Below are 21,775 nucleotides of genomic sequence, written 5' to 3' on the forward strand. Positions count from 1 at the left end.
CTGCAGCTTTTTGTTTTCTATTTTTCATTATGTGTGTTTAAAACAGCACTATTGTTTCACTACTACTGGTTTTGTTTTACTGTCTACTAGTGGATTCCTGACAGGCTGGACCGCTAGAAAAGGAGGTAATGACTGGATCTTCAGGAAAGGATGTAAAGACTGGAGCCTCAGGAAAAGGAGGTAAAGACTGGACCTTCAGGAAAGGAGGTAAAGACTGGACCTTCAGGAAAGGAGGTAAAGACTGGACCTTCAGGAAAGGAGGTAAAGACTGGAGCCTCAGGAAAAGGAGGTAAAGATTGGAGCCTCAGGAAAAGGAGGTAAAGATTGGAGCCTCAGGAAAAGAAGTAAAAACTGGACCCGAGGAAAGTACTGTAGGTAAAGGCTAGACCCCCAGAAGAAGGGGTAAACACTGTACATTTAGGAAAAGAGTTAAACACTGAACTCTAAGAATAGGAGATAAAGTGATTATTCTCAGGAGAGGAGGTAAAGACTGTACACTCAGGAAAAGAAGTGAAGAAAAGGAGGTAAAGGCTGGCTGCTACGCTGTCTGTGAATATTTAATATGCTGGTAGAGTATGGTAACACTCCAATGGACTTCTATTTGAGCCAGATGATTTTATCAGTGATGTTTGTCACAAACCAGAGAGAGACCAGTGCAGTGTAACAATTATGAAACTTGCAAACACTTTGAGGTGTGAGTCCTTTGGCTGGAGAGGTGTATCCGGTAGAAAACAAGAATAGGTATGTGGTAGGAAAATCTCTTAGACCCAAAGCAGAAATGTATGGTAAGCCTCTCAGATACAAACAGATGCACATGTGAATTCTCACAGGCATATACTATATATCTCTCAGGTACAAACAGAGGGCCTCATTGAGACCCGGTCGCAAGCACTGAGCGCTCGCAACCGGGTCGATGTTTGCCCACTGGGCATGCGCACATCGGAGCCGGCTCCGACGTGCGCATGCGCGAGACCCTGCTAGCGATGGCCACTCCGTCGCTCCGGGTCTCGCACCAAAGGGGGCGAGCTGTCGATGTTGATTGACAGCTCGCCCCGTTTGGAAGGCGGGTCGGGGGGGTGGCCGGCCAAACGGAGGCGTTCCCGGCGGAACACTTGCCGTTTGAGGGCGCCTCCACTGACATCAGCAATGATGTCAGTGGGGAGCTTCCTGCTCAATCAGAGCAGGAAGCTCCCTTGGGCTTGCGAGTGCCGAGACCCAACCTTAGGGTCTCGTCGCAAGCAATGATGGTCGCGATGGTCCTGACCATCGGGACCATCACCCTGGTGGTCGCTAAGCTGTGGGTGGTAACCCACAGCTTAGCTAGCGACCAGGAGGCCGCACTTCAAGATGCAAGCGGCCGCCCTCATTCAGAGCTAACGCTTGCATCTAACGACCGGGTCTGACCCAGAGTCAGATTCATATCGTCACAGACATAGAAGTCTCTGTGACACAAAGAAAATCAGATGGGAATTTTCACATGAAATAGAAGCAAGTGCTGTGCTCACAGCTTAAGCAGTAATCCAGGAGTGTAAGTGCAAACACTACCAGCCCAAGTGAAGGCAGTAACAACGTCAACAAGAGCAGGACAAGGTCAGGGAGCGGAGAGTACAGTTTGCTTTCAAAAAGGCCAGGCCAATACATGGATAATTTGGATGCCAGGTGATAGCTGCTAACACAAGCAACAGCTTCAGGAATGGGCAGCCAGGAACTGCGGGCATAGAGCAGCATTGGCTCACCAACTGATCTGGCCCTAATTGCTGAAAGAGACAGAGGGGTCTATTTACTAAGCAGTGTTAGGAGACAGAGTGAAGAGTGATAAGCAAGTGATAAGGTGCCAGCCAATCAGCTCCCAACTGCCATCTCATAGGCTGTGTTTGAAATATGACAGTTGGGAGCTGATTGGCTGGCACCTTATCACTTTCTTATCACTTTTCACTCTGTCTCCTAACACTGCTTAGTAAATAGACCCCATAGTTTTAAGAGCCAAGTACAGGTGCAACTCATTACAGGTTGGGGTGTGAGATAGACTGGCATAAATCCAACATACAGCAATCCAGTTCACCAGGGCTGCACGCAACAGATTCTCATCAAATAAATTAGCCTCCCAAATATTCTACCACATACTAACTCCCTTGTTAGCCAGCTTGTTGGTAGGAATAAGGTAACAGCTACTGTAGTAAGATGTAAGTTACATGGCTTGTTCTGTAAAATGGGCAAATATTACTGAAAAGAAATTAGCATGGGCAAATAGCATATTTTTGCACATATGCAGAGCTGTACAGATCTCATGGTGCACAGGGCCCGATTCAGACCCGCTCGCTAGGACGCGTTCGCAGTGCGTGAACCAGTCCATGCGATCGCGTAGCGGTCGCTTGTTGCGCATAGTCACCTCACTAGAATGAGTGACAGGAGAAGCTGTTTGTGGGTCATGACAGGGGTTGGTCATTGGAAACGGGGGAGTGGTGGTGTGAACGCAGGCATGCCTGAGCATCTTAACGCCTTTTCAGAGGCGTGCATAATTAAGACGCAGCGTCATAGTACACGTCACATGGTTGTTTTACACACCAAAGCACTCGCAGTGCTTGCGGTAGGGTATGGTCAACCACAAGTGCAGCGTTCGCTTCCGAATGGTACTCGATGTTACCGATGGTTGCATACACATCCTGGAGATGACATGCATAAGTGGGCACGCCAAAACATAGTGGGCGTGCTAATGCGTTGCGATCGCGGATTTGAATACTTTTGCTGCGTGTGAACGCATCTAGCAAGCGGGTCTGAATCGAGCCCACAGGTCACTGCGTTGGCAGCATATTTGCCTAGTTTACTACTAGTCATCTCATCAATGTGTATGTGTACCTGTACAAAGTGCAAAATACACACCTCGTAACTGGCATATGGTGCCAGTCCTTCATTTACATGTATCCCAGCCAATACCATTTCCAAGCACTTTAGATAAAGGTATTGTGTAAATGGACTGGACAATGGAACACTGTATATTATTATTACTTTTATTCGTAAACACAAGCTAAACACAAATGGTGACAGTTATATATCTTTATGAAGGACTGACAAACTGTGTAGTATATAATGTATCTACAATATTAACCAATATCTTTGTTTGATGAAGGACTTTGTACCCCTCTACCAAGACTTTGAGAATTTTTACACCAGAAACATCTACATGCGGCTTCGTGATAGCTTTAATCGGCCCATCTGCAGCGTGCCAGGACCTCAGTTTGACCTCATGGAGCGGCTGACAGATGACTACAACTGGACATACAGGTGATCTATTCTGCCATTGGCACATTTTTGCCTTACTAGAGAATCCCATATAGAGATAGATGTCTATGCGCTCTGAACAGGATTGTACCAGAGGCAGTGCAACCAGTGCCCCCATCCAGGGCACAAGGTCATTGGTCCCTGAAGAGGCTCTGGCATCTGGCTCTCAGCTCCCTCCCGCACTGTGCATGTGTCATTATGAAGTCATCATACTGTCAGTGGAGAGGAGCCGGGGAAGAACAGTAGCCAAGGGGAGCCATGACATGAGCACATCCTGGGGTGGGCTGGAAAGGTGCTGGAGAGAACTGGGAGGTAGAGCTGTGGTTGTGGCAGTGAGCCTGTCCAGGGTGCAAATATGTGCAGAAACAGCTCTGGTTTTGAATGTACAATAGGAAAAGACACACACAGTCTCTCCAATGGATCAAAGATATGCAAAAATGTCCATATGGAGGTACTGTATGTGTATGTATTGATGGTGCACAGCACAGTAAGGAAATATGTACCTCCAATACTAAATGAGCCCCAGTGTGTTTAACAAATTCTTGGCTGCTTTGTATTGACCTAGCAAAACAGCCATTGGGTTACTCCGTTCTGAATTGATTGATATTAGTAGAGGCAACACTAAAATTGTTGATCATACTAATGAGAACCTGGGAAGAAAATCTCTGGCACTCTTCCCAACCATTCTACTGTAGTTGTGTCAACCATACCACCGTTCTAGGGTCCCCGTCTGTTAGAAAAGGGCCCCAGAGTACCTGTGTCGATTATCTAAGCACATGAATACAAATATACTTTTCAACCCAGTATTTTAAAATCCCTTCACTTATTTATATTTTATTTTTCAAATCATCTTTATTCTTTTTATGCCCCTGTTTTTTTTTCTCTTTCTTACCCTAATCTACTACTTATATGTATAATAGGGCTTCAATCTCCTGATTTTTTGATTGTTTGTTTTCTCAGCCCTATCCCAACACATAAGGAGTTCTTATATAGACTCATACCTTGGTAGGCTGAAAGATTGTGGTGTGAAAATGTATAAGTCCCCACCTCTATCTAGTTGAATCTTTCAACCAATCAGAACAACACTGTGGAAAGTGTTTCCCTTTTTCACCATTTGGATGATAGGGGATGAAGAAATAGGGAAAGATTTTTCTTGGATTTGTTGCAGTGGCAAATGCAGGATTTCTAGAGGGGGGGTTTCCAAATGCTTGATTTTAGAGTGAGTGTGGCCAGTCCATGAAGAGGGTAGAATTAGCACTTAACCAGCTTTAATATGCATCATACAAAGTATATTGTGTGTCATAATTCTAGCATATAGAGGACCAGCAATCACAGTAAGCCATTAGATGCGGCAGCAGGTCCATCCTGCCTGAGCTGAATGTTTTTATTTTAGATGTAGGCACCATTCCAGAGTATTAAAGCAAGTCCAGGAGTCTGGGGGAGCAGCAGAAGAACCTAGCACTGCCCTGGACATATATGTACATATTGGGCTCTCTAGCAGCACATTCCTAACAGTGAATGTTTTCCAGATCTCCTAGTTGGTGCACAGGTTGTTTATTACTGACTGATACATGTTAAAAGATCCACAGGTGGTGCTAATTATTTCATTTGTGATACTGTGAAGAACATGCAGCACTAGTAAAATTCTATTACATTACTATTGCTATTGTGGTCACGGTGTGGGCTGAGGAGGGGGGTTTCCAGGCAGATGGAAACCCCCCTTGCGTTTGCCTATGTGTTGGGCCTCTTTATTTTTTCAGATAGGCTGCCTGCTTTACTTCAACAGAATTACATCACATTCCATTGAAACTTCCAGAATCACCTTACCAATTCCCTCTCTGCTTGACAACTTTTAGTCTGATCAAATTTGTTATTTGAAAGTTATGAGCATCTAAAAATAGAGGGCTTGGGATACAAAGTTAAGTATTAATATCACAGGCGTGTGCAGGTTCTTCTTAAGGATGTAGCTACCCCCCACTCTGCCCGCTCACCTATCCCTGGGGGCCAGCTTTGGGGGATGATGATGTAGCGGCGCTGGATTGGAGCACCCCCTGACGTCACTGTCTGTTCTGCCCTGCTACCTGGAACACGGCTCAGTCAGGAGTGATGGGAAATGTAGTTCATTTTGGTGATCAGTTCATTATGATCTAGTTCACTGAAAAGAATAGTTCAAATGATCAGTTCATGTAGTTCATTTAGGTCATTACATCACTGGCTCTGAAACACTGCTGAAAGAAGTGATTGGAAACCTAGAACTAGTCTATTACACAAACAGTAGGGATTTCAACTACTAGCTCATTAGGTGAGTTATAGGGGTAAATTTACTAAAGTGACAGTTTTTAGAAGTGAGTTTTAAAAATGATGTTGCCCATAGTAACCAATCAGATTCTAGCTATTATCTTCCAGAAGGTGCTAGTTACATGTTAAGTAGAATCTGATTGGTTGCTATCGGCAACATCACTTTTAAAACTCACTTCTAAAAACTCTCACTTTAGTAAATTTACCCCATAGTCTTGTTCAAATGGTCAGCTATGTTTAATATGTCTTATCTTTTAATATTTTAAAAAAGCAATATATAACAAAATACTATTAGTAGTGACATGTTTAGCTCTGCAATGTTAATTTAATTGTTGTTATAATTTTTATTTCCATAATATACAAGTGAGAGAGACCCAAATTCAGAGTATTGTAACGTGTCACTTTTTTTTCTTTTAAAATACAGTAATTACAAGGAAAAAAACTTTGTCTCATTTTTTAATTGCACCCATTAATGTCACTTAATGCACACCAGAGCTACTGTAGATTAACAATAGGGCGGGTGGGATTACATCTTCCACATAACAATAGGGGGATGGTCTCAATATGGACAAGTTCTCTACTTGTCCTCTTTAGAATGTTTTATACATCACCCCTATAAAATTGAGATCAGTACAGTAAAGATAGGAAGATGTATCAAACCTTAGAGAGAGAGATAAAGAAGTTATGCAAAGCATAGTCTATAAAATGATAGGTTCCATTTTATCTCTCTTGAAGGTTTGATACATCTCCCCCTATGTCTTGTAGAGCAAACAGAAGTACAGTATATAGCATGCAGCACTCAGCACTGTGGGCCTGATTCAGACCCGCTCGCGAGTGCACAGCGCTCACAAGCGGGTCGATGATACCCCACTGCACATGCACACGCCGGAGTCGGGCTCCGGCATGCGCATGCGCAAGCTCCAGCAAGCGACAACAGTCCATCGCTCCTGGGCTCACTACAAGACGGGGAGGCTGTCGATATTGATTGTCAGCTCGCCTCATTTTGTAGGCGGGGAGGGGGGGTGGCTGTGCAAATGGAGGCATTCCCGAAGGAACGCCTGCCGTTTGGGGGCGGCCCTACTGACATCACCAGTGATGTCAGTAGTGAGCTTCTGGCTCTATTAGAGCCGGCAGCTCACTGGGGCTTGCGGCAGACGAGACCCTACCAGAAGGGTCTTGTCGCAAGCCCGATGGTCTTGACCATCACCTGGCCGCTTGCAAAAGCTGTGGGTGGTCACCCACAGCTTAGCGAGCGGCCAGTAGGCCGGCTCCAGTATAAAAAAAAAATGCCCTTATTCAGAGCGAGCGGCTCTGAATCAGGGCCTGTGTCTTAAGCTGATTAGGCTCTGAATCAGGGCCGGCTCTGAATCAGGGCCTGTGTCTTAAGCTGATTAGGAGTGTATCTTGTGAATTAATATACTAGGAGAATGAATCCTGACAATGTACATCAGATCCGTACAATGCATATGTCTGATCACAGCAGTGCCCTCTGTGGTCGTTTAGCAGTATTGACTCATAACTGTATGTGAGAGAGCTAATGGGGAATGTATCATGTGATTTTTGAACTACTCAATGAGTCATCATGACAATATATTTCAATCAGCCCCACATGAGTCACTGAGTCACTGACCTATTCGAACTAGTAAACTAGAATGCCTGAATGACTCATGAGTCATGACAATCTAGTTCAATGAGCTTCACAGTCACACACATAGGGCCGTATTCAATTTGAGGGGTTAAGTCCAGATTCGCGGTAATTTACCGCTGATGACGTCATTATCGCCTGTTTTAGTTTTTCCCTGTATTCAATTTGAAAGACTTTCCGCCTAGACGTTAAGTCAATGCAATGCAATAGGCGGTAAAGTATCGCCTATGAATGGCAGGCGTTAAAAAGTGCAGAATTCGGGTTTTGGGGTGCAACATTTCGGGAACCCCCGTGCAGCCTTCAGACAGTCCCCCAAAGGTAATCTGTGTAAAAAAATAAAATAAATGAAGAACACCCCAAAAATTTACTTTGAAAAGGGGGGCTAAAAAAAAAAGTTGGGGTACAAACTTAAAAAATAGTGAACTTGACTATGAGGGGATCCCCAAGTATGCCCCAAGTATTTTTTTGATTGCAGGTGTTTGCGGCAGGTGAGTTTTTCACAATTTTTTTAAGTCACTTTAGCAACTTTAAAATATGCTGAACCCCATTTTCAAGTACCCCAAATTTGATGCCCATAGTTGTTTTGCCCTAAAAAAACTTCTAAATGCTCTTCTGCATCACCTTATTCAAAGCCGCATTTATGCACCTGCCGCGGCTATTAGAAACCCCAACTTCCTTCAGTAGTTAAAAATGGGGGTACCCATAGTGATCCCCCATGTCTACACATCTTTAGGGGAGTCCCTAGAATATTTTCCAAAAATTCCCGTTTTGTTTAACCTTTAAAAAAAAGTAGTAAAAATTTACAAAAAATATGACATAAGGTCCCCCCCCCCAAAAGCCAAACCAGCCCCAGGCTTGCCAGCCAGTGGTGGTTTCTAAAAATATGGGGAACAAAAGTGTAGGGTTCCACAGTATTTTAGAAACCAACCCAAGGCTGCAGGGACCAGTTCTGGTTTTAAATATAGGGGTAAAAAAAAACGTGGGGATCCCCCTATATTTAAGACCAGCACCAGACCCAACCGCCTGGGGTGTAATGCCACAGCCCGGAGACCCAATCACCGGGGCTCCAGGTCCAAAGCATTAGCACCCCAAATCGGTCAGCGCAAGCCGGTGATCTCGGGGGAGACGGGGACCCCCCTCCCGAGCACCACAGGCTTACGCTGAAACCCGGGGCTCTTCCCCATACCCCTGGCTTGGTGGGTATGGAGGTAATGGGGGGGCCAAATAATTGTGTTTTACAGTGGAACTATAAGTGCCAGCATGCCTGCCATTTTGCACTTGTGGAACAACAAGTGCCTGCAGACATGCGGCACCTGTAACTTCACTGTAAAATAAATAATTGAAAAAGACAAAACACACACACTGTGACAGTATAACTTTATTACACACACCTACCCATTCACACATACTTACCTATAATAGATGAATCTGTCCCCTTCTCCAGTAGAATATCCGAAAACATGGCACTGCAAAGAAGAATTCATACTCACCTATATCCTGGCGCTGGTCTCCGCAGCATCCCCGGGACTTGGCAAAACAAAAAAACGAGTTTGCCCGTTCCATGCACTAGCTATCAGTATGTGTGTTGCCACACATACTCATAGCTCCCGAATGCCAGCTGCCGGAACATGCACGGAGCTGGCAGTACCGAGAGCCAATCAGCGGCTGTGCTGACTGTAGAGCGGACGCTGATTGGCTCCGGCAACTGTCAGTTCCCACGTGGTGTGACTCGCCCACGTGGGAACTGTCAGTTGCCGGAGCCAAATAGCAGCCGCTCTACAGTCAGCGCGGCCACTGATTGCCTCTCGGGACTGCCAGCTCCGTGCATGTTCCGGCAGCTGGCATTCGGGAGCTATGAGTATGTGTGGCAACACACATACTGATAGCTAGTGCATGGAACGGGCAAACTCGTTTTTTTGTTTTGCCAAGTCCCGGGGATGCTGCGGAGACCAGCGCCAGGATATAGGTGAGTATGAATTCTTCTTTGTAGTGCCATGTTTTCGGATATTCTACTGGAGAAGGGGACAGATTCATCTGGTATAGGTAAGTATGTGTGAATGGGTAGGTGTGTGTAATAAAGTTATACTGTCACGGTGTGTGTGTTTTGTCTTTTTTTAACTATTTATTTTACAGTGAAGTTACAGGTGCCACATGTCTGCAGGCACTTGTTGTTCCACAAGTGCAAAATGGCAGGCATGCTGGCACTTGTAGTTCCACTGTAAAACACAATAGTTTTACATTATTTGGGCCCCCCATCACCTCCATACCCACCAAGCCAGGTGTATGGGGAAGAGCCCCGGGCTTCAGCGTAAGCCTGTGGTGCTCGTGAGGGGGGGACCCTTCTTTGGGGGGTTCCCGACTACCCCGAGATCACCGGCTTGCGCTGACTGATTTGGGGTGCTAATGCTTTGGACCTGGAGCCCCGGTGATTGGGTCTCCGGGCTGTAGCATTAGACCCTGGTCGGTTGGGTCTGGTGCTGGTCTTAAATATAGAGGGATCCCCACTTTTTTTTTACCCCTATATTTAAAACCAGAACTGGTCCCTGCAGCCTTGGGTTGGTTTCTAAAATACGGTGGAACCCTACACTTTTTGTTCCCCATATTTTTAGAAACCACCACTGGCTGGCAAGCCTGGGGCTGGTTTGGCTTTTGGGGGGGGACCTTATGTCATTTTTTTTGTAAATGATTACTACTTTTTTTTTACAGGTACAACACGATGTAAATTTTTGGAAAATATTCTAGGGACCCCCCTAAAGATGTGTAGACATGGGGGATCACTATGGGTACCCCCATTTTTAACTACTGAAGGAAGTCGGGATTTCAAATAGCCATGGCAGGTGCATTTTTGCAGAATTTAAAAAAAAATGCATTTTGGGACTTAAAAATATGCTAGTACTGTACCTATTTTTATGTACCCAAAATTTGATGGGACCATTTTTAAAAACGAAAAAAATAAGCTAAATGCTCTTCTGCATCACTTCTCCAAAGTCGGGAAAAAAAAACACCTGTCGCAGCTATTTAACAACCCGACTTTCTTTTGCAGTGATCCCACATGTCTGGACATCTTTAGGGGGGGTCCTAGGATTATTTCCCGAAAATTCCTGTTTTTTTACCACCGATCCAAGTATCGCCGGGTCCCGTTTTCGCCTACTATTAAATTGAATATGGGGATACGCGGGCACGCGCGCGATACTTTAATGCCTGGAAAACAGGCGAAGTCGGCGTTAAGTCCAGGGCGCGTTAAGTTAACGCGGCTCGGCTCAAATTGAATACGGGCCATAGTCTGAGTAGAGCAGTGCCACCTGTGGTCGTTTAGCAGTATTGACCCATGCCTAATGGAGCTGCTGTGCTCTCTCTGTTACTGTGTCTAACTCCTCCAACTTGTTTTAGCTCCTGATGAACTGATCTTTGCCAGAGCTTTGAACTGAGTATACTAGTTCATTTTGAAGATCAGTTCATTTTGAACTGATCATTCGTGAACTACCCATCACTATCAGTCAGTGATTATTCGCGTTGTCTCTGCATAGTGGGTAGGGATGGCCATCGGTGGGGTGGCCATCAATGGTTACAATTGATGGGCCCATCATTGATTACCATCAATGATACACAAATCAAAACAGAACCAGCCACGGACTTTGCAAATCCAGTCCTGGTTGTTTAAGTACAGGGAAAAAAATACATAGGGTTCCACTGTACTTAATACAACCAGCACTGGGCTCTGGGAACTAGTCCTGGTTCTAGACTTACAGGGAAAAAAATTGCGTAGGGTTCCACCGTAAGCTCCAGAACCAGCACCGGACCCTTTCTAGCGGGGGGCTGATGCCGCAGCCAGGGGAGCCCTATCACCGGGCCCCCCAGCCGCAGCATCAGTCCTGACCGCTAGTCAGCCCAGGCCAGGGATCCCTGGGGACTTGGGGACCTCCCCAATAAAGGGGTCCCCCTCCCCAGGGCACCCCTAGCCTAGGTTGATAGCCCGGGGCTATCCCCACCACCCCTGGGCGGTGGGTGGCAGGTTGATAGTGTAGGTGTAGTGTAAAAATAGAATAATAAAAACATTGTCTTTACAGTAGAACTGCAGGTCCCAGCAAGCCTCCCCCACATGCTGGTACTTGGAGAACCACAAGTACCAGCATGCGGGGTATTAAGGGCCCACTGGTACCTGTAGTTCACCTGTAAAGAAATGTTGAAATAAACACAAGACACACACACCTTGCACAGTATAATTTTAATAAACATATTGTACATACATGCACACATCCCTGTAGCATCGGTCCCCTTCTCACCGTTTCCTATGCGTGGTTCGGTCCTCTTCGGTCCAAAGTAGGCATCCATGGTCTTCTTAAAATAAAAAAAACAAAAACGCAAACCACGCACTAAATAATAATCAGGATACTTCCCGACTGAAGCGCTCAGATGCGGCTTCCTCCTTTGAAGGTCCGTGTCTGAGCGTTCATTGGCTGAGAGAGGTCAGCCCCCGCCTCTCTCAGCCAATGAATGGCTCCCTCCATTGAACTCAATGGAGAGCCGCAGGGTAACTAAAGTTTATACTGCGGTTCCCATCATTGAGTTTAATGGAGGGAGCCGTTCATTGGCTGAGAGGCGGGGGCTGACCTCTCTCAGCCAATGAACGCTCAGACACGGACCTTCAAAGGAGGATGCCAAGTCTGAGCGCTACAGTCGGGAAGTAATAACCATCCTGGTTATTACTTAGAGCGTGGGTCGCATTTTTCATTTTTTTTTATTTTAAAAAGACCATGGATGCCTACAGAGACAAGGAGACCACTCCAGGTAATGTAGGTGAGTATGTGTGCATGTATGTACAGTATGTTTATTAAAATTATACTGCGTACGGTGTGTGTGTCTTGTGTTTTTTTCAGCATTTCTTTACAGGTGAACTACAGGTACCAGTGGGCCCTTAATGCCCCGCATGCTGGTACTTGTGGTTCTCCAAGTACCAGCATGCGGGGAAGGCTTGCTGAGACCTGCAGTTCTACTGTAAAGACAATGGGCCTGATTCAGAGCCGTTCGCTATTTGTGGTCGTTCGTTCAAAAACAAGGGGTGGCTATTCAAATGATCCGTTCGCAAATTGCAGTCTGTTCCCACCTCTAAGTCTGAACAAGCGAGCAAAACATACGCTCGTTTATTTGATAAAAACGCCCCCTGGCCGCACGCACCATACGTCATGTCCGCTATTTATTAGATTAATCGAGTACATCGTACAGCGTATGAACTGCTCGCTATTCTTGTGGTTGGTGTTTTCAACCGCTATTTTGCGAGCAGTTCTGAGTTAAAAAAAACCAAGTGACGTGGTCAATGACGCTGCTGTATTAAATATGCACTCCCTTTAAACGCCCGTTTTGACCTTTAAGCACGCCTGCGTTCGGATCTCCACTCCCCGTTTTCAAGCACCTTCCCCTGTTACCACCCACATACGCCTCATTCTGTCACTCAAAATAGCAGGCCCTCGCTATATTGCGTACCAACGATTTTCGGCCGCACTGACTGGTTCGCGCATGCGTACTAAAAACCGTACGCATGCGCAGATGTGCGAACATCGCTCGGAACGAGCGTACTGCCGCTAGCGAGTGGCTCTGAATGAGGGCCTATGTTTTTATTATTTTATTTTTACACTACACCTACACTATCAACTGCCACCCACCGCCCAGGGGCATGTATCTGTGTCAATCCGACCTGCTCATGCTCAAATCAAAAGCATGAAGCAGGTCTATTCATTTGGGGATTTGAATTTCGATTTTGTGTTCGATTTCAAATTGAATTATAGTAAATAAGGGATTTGTGTGTTGGTCTATGTAAAAGTACTGATATTTGTTCGATTTGACTAAAATTTTAAATTCGATTTTACATTTGATTTGGCCTTTGGTAAATACCCAAATGCAAAATCTAATACAAATCTAATACAAATCGAATGCAAATCGAATGCCAAATCACTCAAAATGCAAAATCAAACCTTAGTAAATGTACCCCCTAATGCAGTGTTGGCTAACCTTGAAACTCCAGCTGTTGTGGAACTATATATCCCAGCATACCCTGCCACAGTTTTAGCATGCCCTAATAGCAACACTGTAGCAGTGCATGCTGGGTTATGTAGTTCCATAACAGCTGGAGTGTCAAGGTTAGCCAACACTGCCCTAATGTCTAATTATCTTGTTTAAAGTTGCAATATATTTTGACACCACAAGATGGCGCATGTATAGGTATACACATACCTGACATATGTTTAGGTACAGTTGATGATATTAGAAAGTGTGCTTTATAATGGTAATGATTTAATTCGGAAAACTTATTTTGCTAGAGACAAGGATAGCAAATGCTTTGTAGCTGGTACTTGGGGGATAAGGGAAGCATGCTTTCAGACGTTATGATCTGGGAAAGCCATAATATTTATATTCCATAGCTGCCTGTTTCCTCTCATTGGTACCGATGATGATGATTGATTGATAGCTGGATTGCAACTAAATACTTTAAAGTTGATGTATCAAGCAGGGAAAAGAGAGGAGAAGTGGACCAGTGCAGTGGCAAACGCAGGATTTCCAGAGGAGGGTTTCCAAATGCTTAATTTTAGAGTGAGTGTGGCCTGTCAATGAAGAGGGCAGAATTAGTACTTAACCAGCTTTAATAAGCGTCATACAAAGTGTATTGTGTGTAATAAATCCAGCATATGCAGGACCAGAGATCACAGTAACCCATTAGATGCATCAGTAGGCCATCCTGCTTGAGCTGAATGTATTTATTTTAGATGTGGGCACCATTCCAGCATTGGAGCAAGTCCGTGAGCCTGGGGGAGCAGCAGAAGAACCTAGCACTGTCATGGACATATATGTACATATTGGGCTCTATAGCCGTGCATCTCTAACAGTGCATGTTTTCCAGATATTCTAGTTGGTGCACAGGTTATTTATTACTGGCTGATACATGTTAAAAGATCCACAGGTGGTGCTAATTATTTCATTTGTGATACTGAGAAGAACATGCAGCACTAGTAACATTGTATTATATTACTATTTCCATTGTGGTCATGGTGTGGGCTGGGGAAAGGGGTTTTCAGGCAGACGGAAACCCCCCCTGCGTTTGCCTATGCAGTGGAGAAGTCGCTCATAGCAACCAATCAACTTTGAGGTAGTATTTTTCAAGTACATTCTATAAAATCATAAGTGGAAGTTGATTGGTTGCTATGGGCATCTTCTCCACTGGTCCACTTCTACACTCTTTTCAGTGCTTGATACATCTCCCATTCTCTTATTTAAAAGATACTTGAAGTGTCTCAATTTACCCTGAGTAAAGATGAAATCCGTGAACCATCCATTCTGAGGCCATTTCTTAAGTAGGGAATATGCATTTTATTCATCCATATGGGATAACTGCCAATATCCTTGTGATAACCTTTGCAAAGAAAACAGTTGTATTTTAATTAGACACAAAAGACAATTATTAACAGACAATTCTCTGATTAATCATTAAAGTAGTTCACCTTGTTGGAAATATGTGTGTACAGACTTGAGGATTTAGCAGAGTTCCTGTACACACCAGTGGATTCCTCAACTATATGAACAGCTTGGTAGCTTAACCAGTAGAGTGGTTTATTGATGTTACACAGTGTACAGTCGTACTCACTGTTATACACACTGTGGTCAGAATGGAGCAGAGCTTGTGCGGAGCAGGGTGTCTTGCCGCTCACCAGCCAGTGAGTGTATGCTGGATGTGGTTAGCGGTGCAGGATAGCAGATAATACCGGGTCTCACTGGAGCTAAGTGGTACGTAGACGTGTACCACTGAGTCACTCTTACACAGTGACAAGATGGCGTCCATCTTGATAGAGAGAATAAAACTTCCCTGAAGAAGTAGCAGCATGGAGTCTGCGCAGTAGTATGCTACACTTTTAACACTCCTCTTTCAGATAACATGCCACTTAATATGAGCTGCCTCCCTCCCTATAACCACCTTATCTGAATATAGGGGCTGTGTGTGTTATGTGTGAAACTTGCCACAGATCTTACCATGTATTACACTCCATCCAGTCATCCTCAGGTGCTTCTTCAAGTGGAGCGCTTGTCCAAATGTGGGAGAGCCCCTTCATTTTGACTGACCATATCATTTTGTCTAATTTTAGGCACACTGGAAAGATTATTAAGGATGTGATAAACATGGGATCATATAACTACCTTGGGTTTGCAGAGAACAATGAAGAGTTCCTGGGCTCAGTGAAGAATACATTGGAGCGTTATGGAGTTGGCGTCTGCAGTACCAGGCAAGAAATGGGTAAGGACGCCCAGTGTGCTGCTGTGGTGACTGGACTGTGGAAATTGGCTATCACTCTGAGTTTTATTAAATATCATTACTGATTTATTAAGCAATTGTACTAAGCATTTATTGTACTGTAAGTGTAACACTATCATGTTGCATTGTCATGTTACACTCAATGTAGAAATGTTCTACTTTTCATCATACAATAAGTTCATTCATATCATGTCTAAAGGTGTAGGTGTCGTACCCGGTGGAATGAACTGGTAATGGCTTAGGCATGTAACACAACCTCACTGACCTGGAAATCGTAAACTCACATGATTGACCGACAATACGTGTGATGTTTTATTATTATTATTATTATTATTATTATTATTATTTTACCTAGTGTTTTTCACAAAGTACTGGACAATATAAAAGGGTTTCCCAGACATTACATAGTAAAACAAAATTACAAAAAGGAGTAAAGCAGGTATTGCTCAAGAGTGTTAACATTTTTGCTGTTGTTTGAATACTATTATCTGTAGTTTTTTAATAAAGAAAACAAAAACATATACAATTTTAATAGTTTATTAAATGTAATAATGATTATAATATTGATAATAATTTTATTTCTATAGCGCTTTTCTTCAAAAGTACTCAATACTAGAGGTGAACGGTTCGGTTTTGCTGAAAACTGAACACACCTGAATTTATGAGTACCGAGTGGAACCAATTTATGTCTCGGTTCCCCTAAATCGAGACCCGCCTTTGCGGTAGGCTGAAAGCACTGCACATATCAGCATGATCTGTGCAGGCTTAGTTATGTATGGATTGCGTATAAATCCCTCCTTGTCTACTTCCGAGTTCTTACTCCTCCCTGAAGCAGCTCTGTCTTTGCGGGTGGGCTGAAAGCACCGCACAGATCAAAGCAGACGCAGCAGGGTGGGTCTCAAGGTGCATACACACTAGACGATATTTTGCATGATTCGCCCGATTTCGAACGTCAAATTGTGTAAAATATGTCTAAATTGTGAGCGTCCACTCACGATCACGATGCCGATGCGCATACCCGCGGGTCATCCGTCGTATCTTCAGATCTTGCCTACAGCAGACAAGATCTACCAATCTCATATACGGCACACTGGAAATCGTTAACAATGCACAAAAGATTGTTCGTCGGATTGGACACTTTTTAGCACCATATCGTATCCTGGAGTGCCGGGGAGTTGCCGGGGGGAGTTCAAGGGAAATCGCTCACTATATCGCATCGTGAGCACATCGTCTAGTGTGTACGCACCTTTAGAATCAGACCCATAATGGAGGAGCTACATAATACTATCAGTATTTTAGTATAGAATTATATTCAACAAATGTAAATATTGTATTTTTGTAGGAAAAAGTATGCAGTTTTTGCCTAGCATATTATTATGTTATCATTGGTCTTTTTGTTTCTCTTCTTTGTAACCACTGAGGGTTTTCAATAACCCATGAACTTAGCCATTTGTAAGTATAAGCGGTTCTGTTGTTTTAGCCAAATTAGAACAAGTTCAGATTTATCGTATTGGCTATCCAAAACACGAGAGCCGTTTAGTCAATAAAATGCAGTTCTTCAGATTCGAACGTAACCAAGTAGAACCGAACCGCTCATCTCTACCATTCTGCCATTTTGTGCACTGGTCACATTCAAACATCAACATCAGTAATTTATTTTTTATGTACAGTTCAACCCACAAAAAAATATCTTAAATAAAATCCATCCAAAATGGCCAAAAAAATTAGGTGGGGGGAGGGTTGCTTCATTGAAATGGCAAGATAGTGAACAAAAATCAATGTGTTTCATTTATTTAATTTTTTTATTCTTTTTACAAAGCCACAAATACATACTTTGTTGTTCTTGCTTCAGCATTAATTCACTATTTAAAAAAAGAGCAAGGGCAGAATTCTATACATAAGTTTTCATAATAAAATCTCCCCTCTTAAATTACAATACACTTATGTGGCCACTGGGAAACCCGTCCAATTTTCCAGGTATCTGGGTGAGCCACCCAAGGTTCGGGAGTCTCCCGGAAGGTTCGGGAAAGTGGGTAACTTAGTATGTAGTGAATATAGAAGGGGAATGTGGGAGATCATGAATTGATATGTTAGATGAAATCTCCAGCAAAGAGTTATTTTTTTCTGTCAGGAGGCTCTAGGAAAGTAAATTGCAATGCGCTGCAAATCTTTTATCAGTTGGGGGATATGGATTAAAAAATATGTATAGTTCATTATATTCAGAATACTGACAGCGGTATCGCAACAGTCAGAATCCCGACCCAATTAGGAAGTGTCCTAACGCAAATCCCTAACCCTAAACCACCTTTTCCGCAGCCTAACCCTAACCCTCCCCACGCAGCCTAACTCTGACCTTCCTCCCCCTGCAGCCTAACCCTCCCCCTCTAGTGCCTAAAGCTGCATACACATACAACGATTTTGTTACCAACGACTTTATGAACGATTTTCTGTCATGTTATCTGTCAGATTATCTGTCAGATTTTTTAAAGTGTAATGAACGATTTTTTTGAACTACAAACGATTTTTGCATATTCCCTTAATGAAAATCGTTCAAACTACAAACGTGAACACGCATGAACGATAATCGTTCATTGTTTTATTACTAATGGAGCGTACACACGGTCAGATTTGTCAGACTTGTCAGATTTGTCAGATGAACGACTGAACGATTAAACGATGTGAACGATTTGAACGATTTGACCAAAGTTTTGAACGATTTGAACGATTGAATGATTTTTGACTGCATTAAAATGAATGGAATCGTCCAAGTCTGACTGCAAACCCATCAGATGTCAGATATCGTTATCTGACAAACGGGAACGCGCATCGTTGATCGTCCATCGTTCAGGCATGTCAGATATGAACGATTTTCCTTCAGATATGAACGACTGAACGATTTTTAAATCGTTATCGTCCATATCTGAAGAAAAAATCTGATCGTGTGTATGCACCATTAGAAAGTGAACGATTATTTCAACGATTGAACGATAAACGATATCGTTAACGATAATCGTTCAAAAAATCTTTGTGTGTGTATGCACCTTAATCCTAATCCTAACCCTCCCCCTAACTATAATACTTACCGTCGGGATGCCAGCGGTGGGGATTCTGGGCCTGATTCAGACCCGGTCGCAAGTGCTGAGCGCTCGCAACCGGGTCGATGGTGGCCCCGAGCGCATGCACACGACAGAGCCGGCTCCGTCGTGCGCATGCGCGAGACCAGGATAGCGACGGGCAATCCGTCGATCCGGGTCTCGCACCAAAGGGGGCGTGCTGTCGATGTTGAGTGACAGCACGCCCCCCTTTGGTGGGCGGCTGCCCAGACGGAGGTGTTCCCATGGGAACTGAAAAAAGGGGAAAAAGTGGGCGCTACTGATATGAATCACCAATTATGCTAAAATTTATACCACTCCTGCTGCCCCCACACAGTGGATCTGGAGGTCCACCTATTTACAATGGAAGCACAATAGGAAAAGAAATGGGAGCGCTGGCAGTGGCGACTGATTTAAAAAATTATTTATTTTAATTGCATATAATACAACCCCAAAAATTTGTTTAAAACATCAAATAGATGAAAAATACAGATGGAATTAATTAATTAGGCTACTAGTGCCTTACTATTAAAATGCAGAACCGGTTCCACCATACAATATTAGTTCATATCAATATATAAATCTCTCCAGAGACTAATATAGAGATCTCTTATATAGACACACATAAATTGGAATAACGGAGCATCAATCAAAATCATTAGTCACAACTTGCCAGCATAGATTAATAGCTGTTAATATTTATGTCCACTTATACCCGATTAGTAAAGGGTTAAATGCATATAGAAAAAGCAGCACAGCTTAGTCAGCGCGGATTAGAGTGTTAGTATTGCAGTATTAATATTGCAGTAAAAAATAGGTAGTTCCTAAGATAGGCGTTTCTCCGCCCAATGACGCGGCGGTTTCATCCTCTGGAGAAATTTATATATTGATATGAACTAATATTGTATGGTGGAACCGGTTCCGCATTTTAATAGTAAGGCACTAGTAGCCTAATTAATTAATTTCATCTGTATTTTTCATCTATTTGATGTTTTAAACAAATTTTTGGGGTTGTATTATATGCAATTAAAATAAATAATTTTTTAAATCAGTAGCCACTGCCAGCGCTCCCATTTCTTTTCCTATTGTGCTTCCCATGGGAACGCCTACCGTTTGGGGGCGGCCCCACTGACATCACTAGTGATGTCAATGGGAGAGCTTTCGGCTCTGTTTGAGCCAAAAGCTCTCTGGGGCTTGCGGCCACAAGACCCTACCACAAGGGTCTCGTCGCAAGCCCAATGGTCGCGATGGTCTTGACCATCGCGACCATCATCCTGGCCGCTCGCATTAGCTGTAGGTGGTCACCCACAGCTATGCGAGCGGCCAGGAGGCCGTTCTAAAAAAAAAAAAAAGACGCCCTGATTCAGAGCGAGCGCTCTGTCAGAGCGTCCGGCTCTGAATCAGGGCCTCTGAGCGCCGGCCCCCCAACTGCCGGGATAGTAACTACATCCCTCTAAATGTACTTTAGTTTGAGTTGAAGCAAATGCATTCCAGCCCCAAGAGCATAAATGATTACAAACACATATTTTCAATACTGCATTACTGGCTGCCATTTTATTACTCGTTACATAAATACTGCAGAACTATTAAGCAACAAATTGAGGAGATTTTTATATTTAAATTAGTGTATGAATAATGTAAGGAAAACTGAAAGTTAGAATTAACTTTTTTTTTTTTCATATGCTCCATTTTCCAGCTCAGGATCTTGTGCAGACCCGCTGTCAGGCCGGGTGCCGACAGTTCTGATGTTCTTGTATGACATGTACAAATATCTTTTAAACTTGTTCACCTCATAACTTCACCCTTGGAAATATAGGTGAAAGGTAAAATGCCTAGATCTCTCATACACTATTTTCCATGTCACCTGTCTAACACGCCCCTTTAGGTGACTGTCCTTAAGTTTCACACAGTTTGGAATGTTTCGCAGACTTTGTAACTCGGCATTGAAAGAACCTGCAGAAAAAAGCCGACCTCTCAAAAACTCTTCCTGAAATATGAACTGCTGATGTGCGAGCTTGCATAGTGTGATAACCGACAGTTCACTGTATCAATACATCATTCACTGTTCAATGCATCATTCCCCATCATTCAGCAACAACTAAACAGAGAAAACATCTGATTTAAAAAAAAGAAAGGTGGTTTTTACATTTTTATATAGTCTTGGGGGTAAATTTACTAAAGTGAGAGTTTTTAGAAGTGATTTTTAGAAGAGATGTTGCCCATAGCAACCAATCAGATCTACTTAACATTTAGCTAGCACTTTCTAGAAGATAATAGCTAGAATCTGATTGGTTGCTATGGGCAACATCTCTTCTAAAACTCAAATCTAAAAACTCTCACTTTAGTAAATTTACCCCCTAGACTCCAAAAAATGTGCTCCTCAGCTGCTGCTTCCTTCACACACAAAGAGCAATCCACCCTAGTGCTCCAAATAACGACCTATAAAAACTTCTACGTGTGAAAAACAATAGCGCTGCTGTATCTATATTTAGCTCAGATTTTCTACCGGCGAGTGTAGATGAGTAAGTCCCCAGACCCAGATGAGAGAGGTAGCCGCTGGATAAGTACTACAGCCCCGGGCAAACATCAAGTACGCAGTACGACACCGCAGAAGTTTGGCCTCCACGGAGAAAATTGTGAGATATAAATCACCAACCAATCAGCTTCTAACTTACATTTTATAGGCTGTGGGTCTGATTCAGAGCCGGACGCTATTTGCACTCGCTCGTCCAGAAAAAGGGGCAGGCTATTTAAATTGACCGTTCGCTCTTTGCGGTCTGTTGACGCCTCTAGGTCTGAACGAGCGAACAAAACATGCGGACGTTTTTTCCTAAAAAACGCCACCTGGCCGCTCGCATCATACGTCATCTCCGCTATTTATTAGATTAATCGAGTACATCGAAAGGCGAATGAACTGCTCGCTATTCTTGTGGTTGCATTTTCCTACCGCAATCATGCCAGCAGTTCTGGCTAAAAGACACCCAACTGACGTGGTCGATGACGCTGCTTTGTTAATTATGCACACCCATTAAATGCCCGTTTTGACCGTTTGGCACGCCTGCGTTCGGATATCCACTCCCCGTTTTCAAGCACCTTCCCCTGTTACCACCCACAAACGCCTCATCCTGTCACTCAAATTAGCAGGCATTCGCTATATTGAGAGCA

The 21,775-nt window shown here is 43.7% G+C and overlaps 1 protein-coding gene across 2 annotated transcripts in view; it reads left to right on the top strand.

Annotated features, from left to right (window-relative positions):
• Positions 1–21,775, top strand: part of LOC148516875 (serine palmitoyltransferase 3-like) — a 96,595-nt gene that overhangs the window by 33,403 nt on the left and 41,417 nt on the right. For both annotated transcript variants that reach the window (XM_088479449.1, XM_088479450.1), the window contains exons 3-4: positions 3,128–3,282; positions 15,352–15,500. In XM_088479449.1, coding sequence (XP_088335575.1) covers positions 3,128–3,282; positions 15,352–15,500 — 304 coding nt within the window. The remainder of the gene's footprint in view (positions 1–3,127; positions 3,283–15,351; positions 15,501–21,775) is intronic.

Source organism: Taudactylus pleione, unplaced genomic scaffold (genome assembly GCF_031769625.1).
Source record: "Taudactylus pleione unplaced genomic scaffold, aTauple2 ptg000235l, whole genome shotgun sequence".
Taxonomy (NCBI): domain Eukaryota; kingdom Metazoa; phylum Chordata; class Amphibia; order Anura; family Myobatrachidae; genus Taudactylus; species Taudactylus pleione.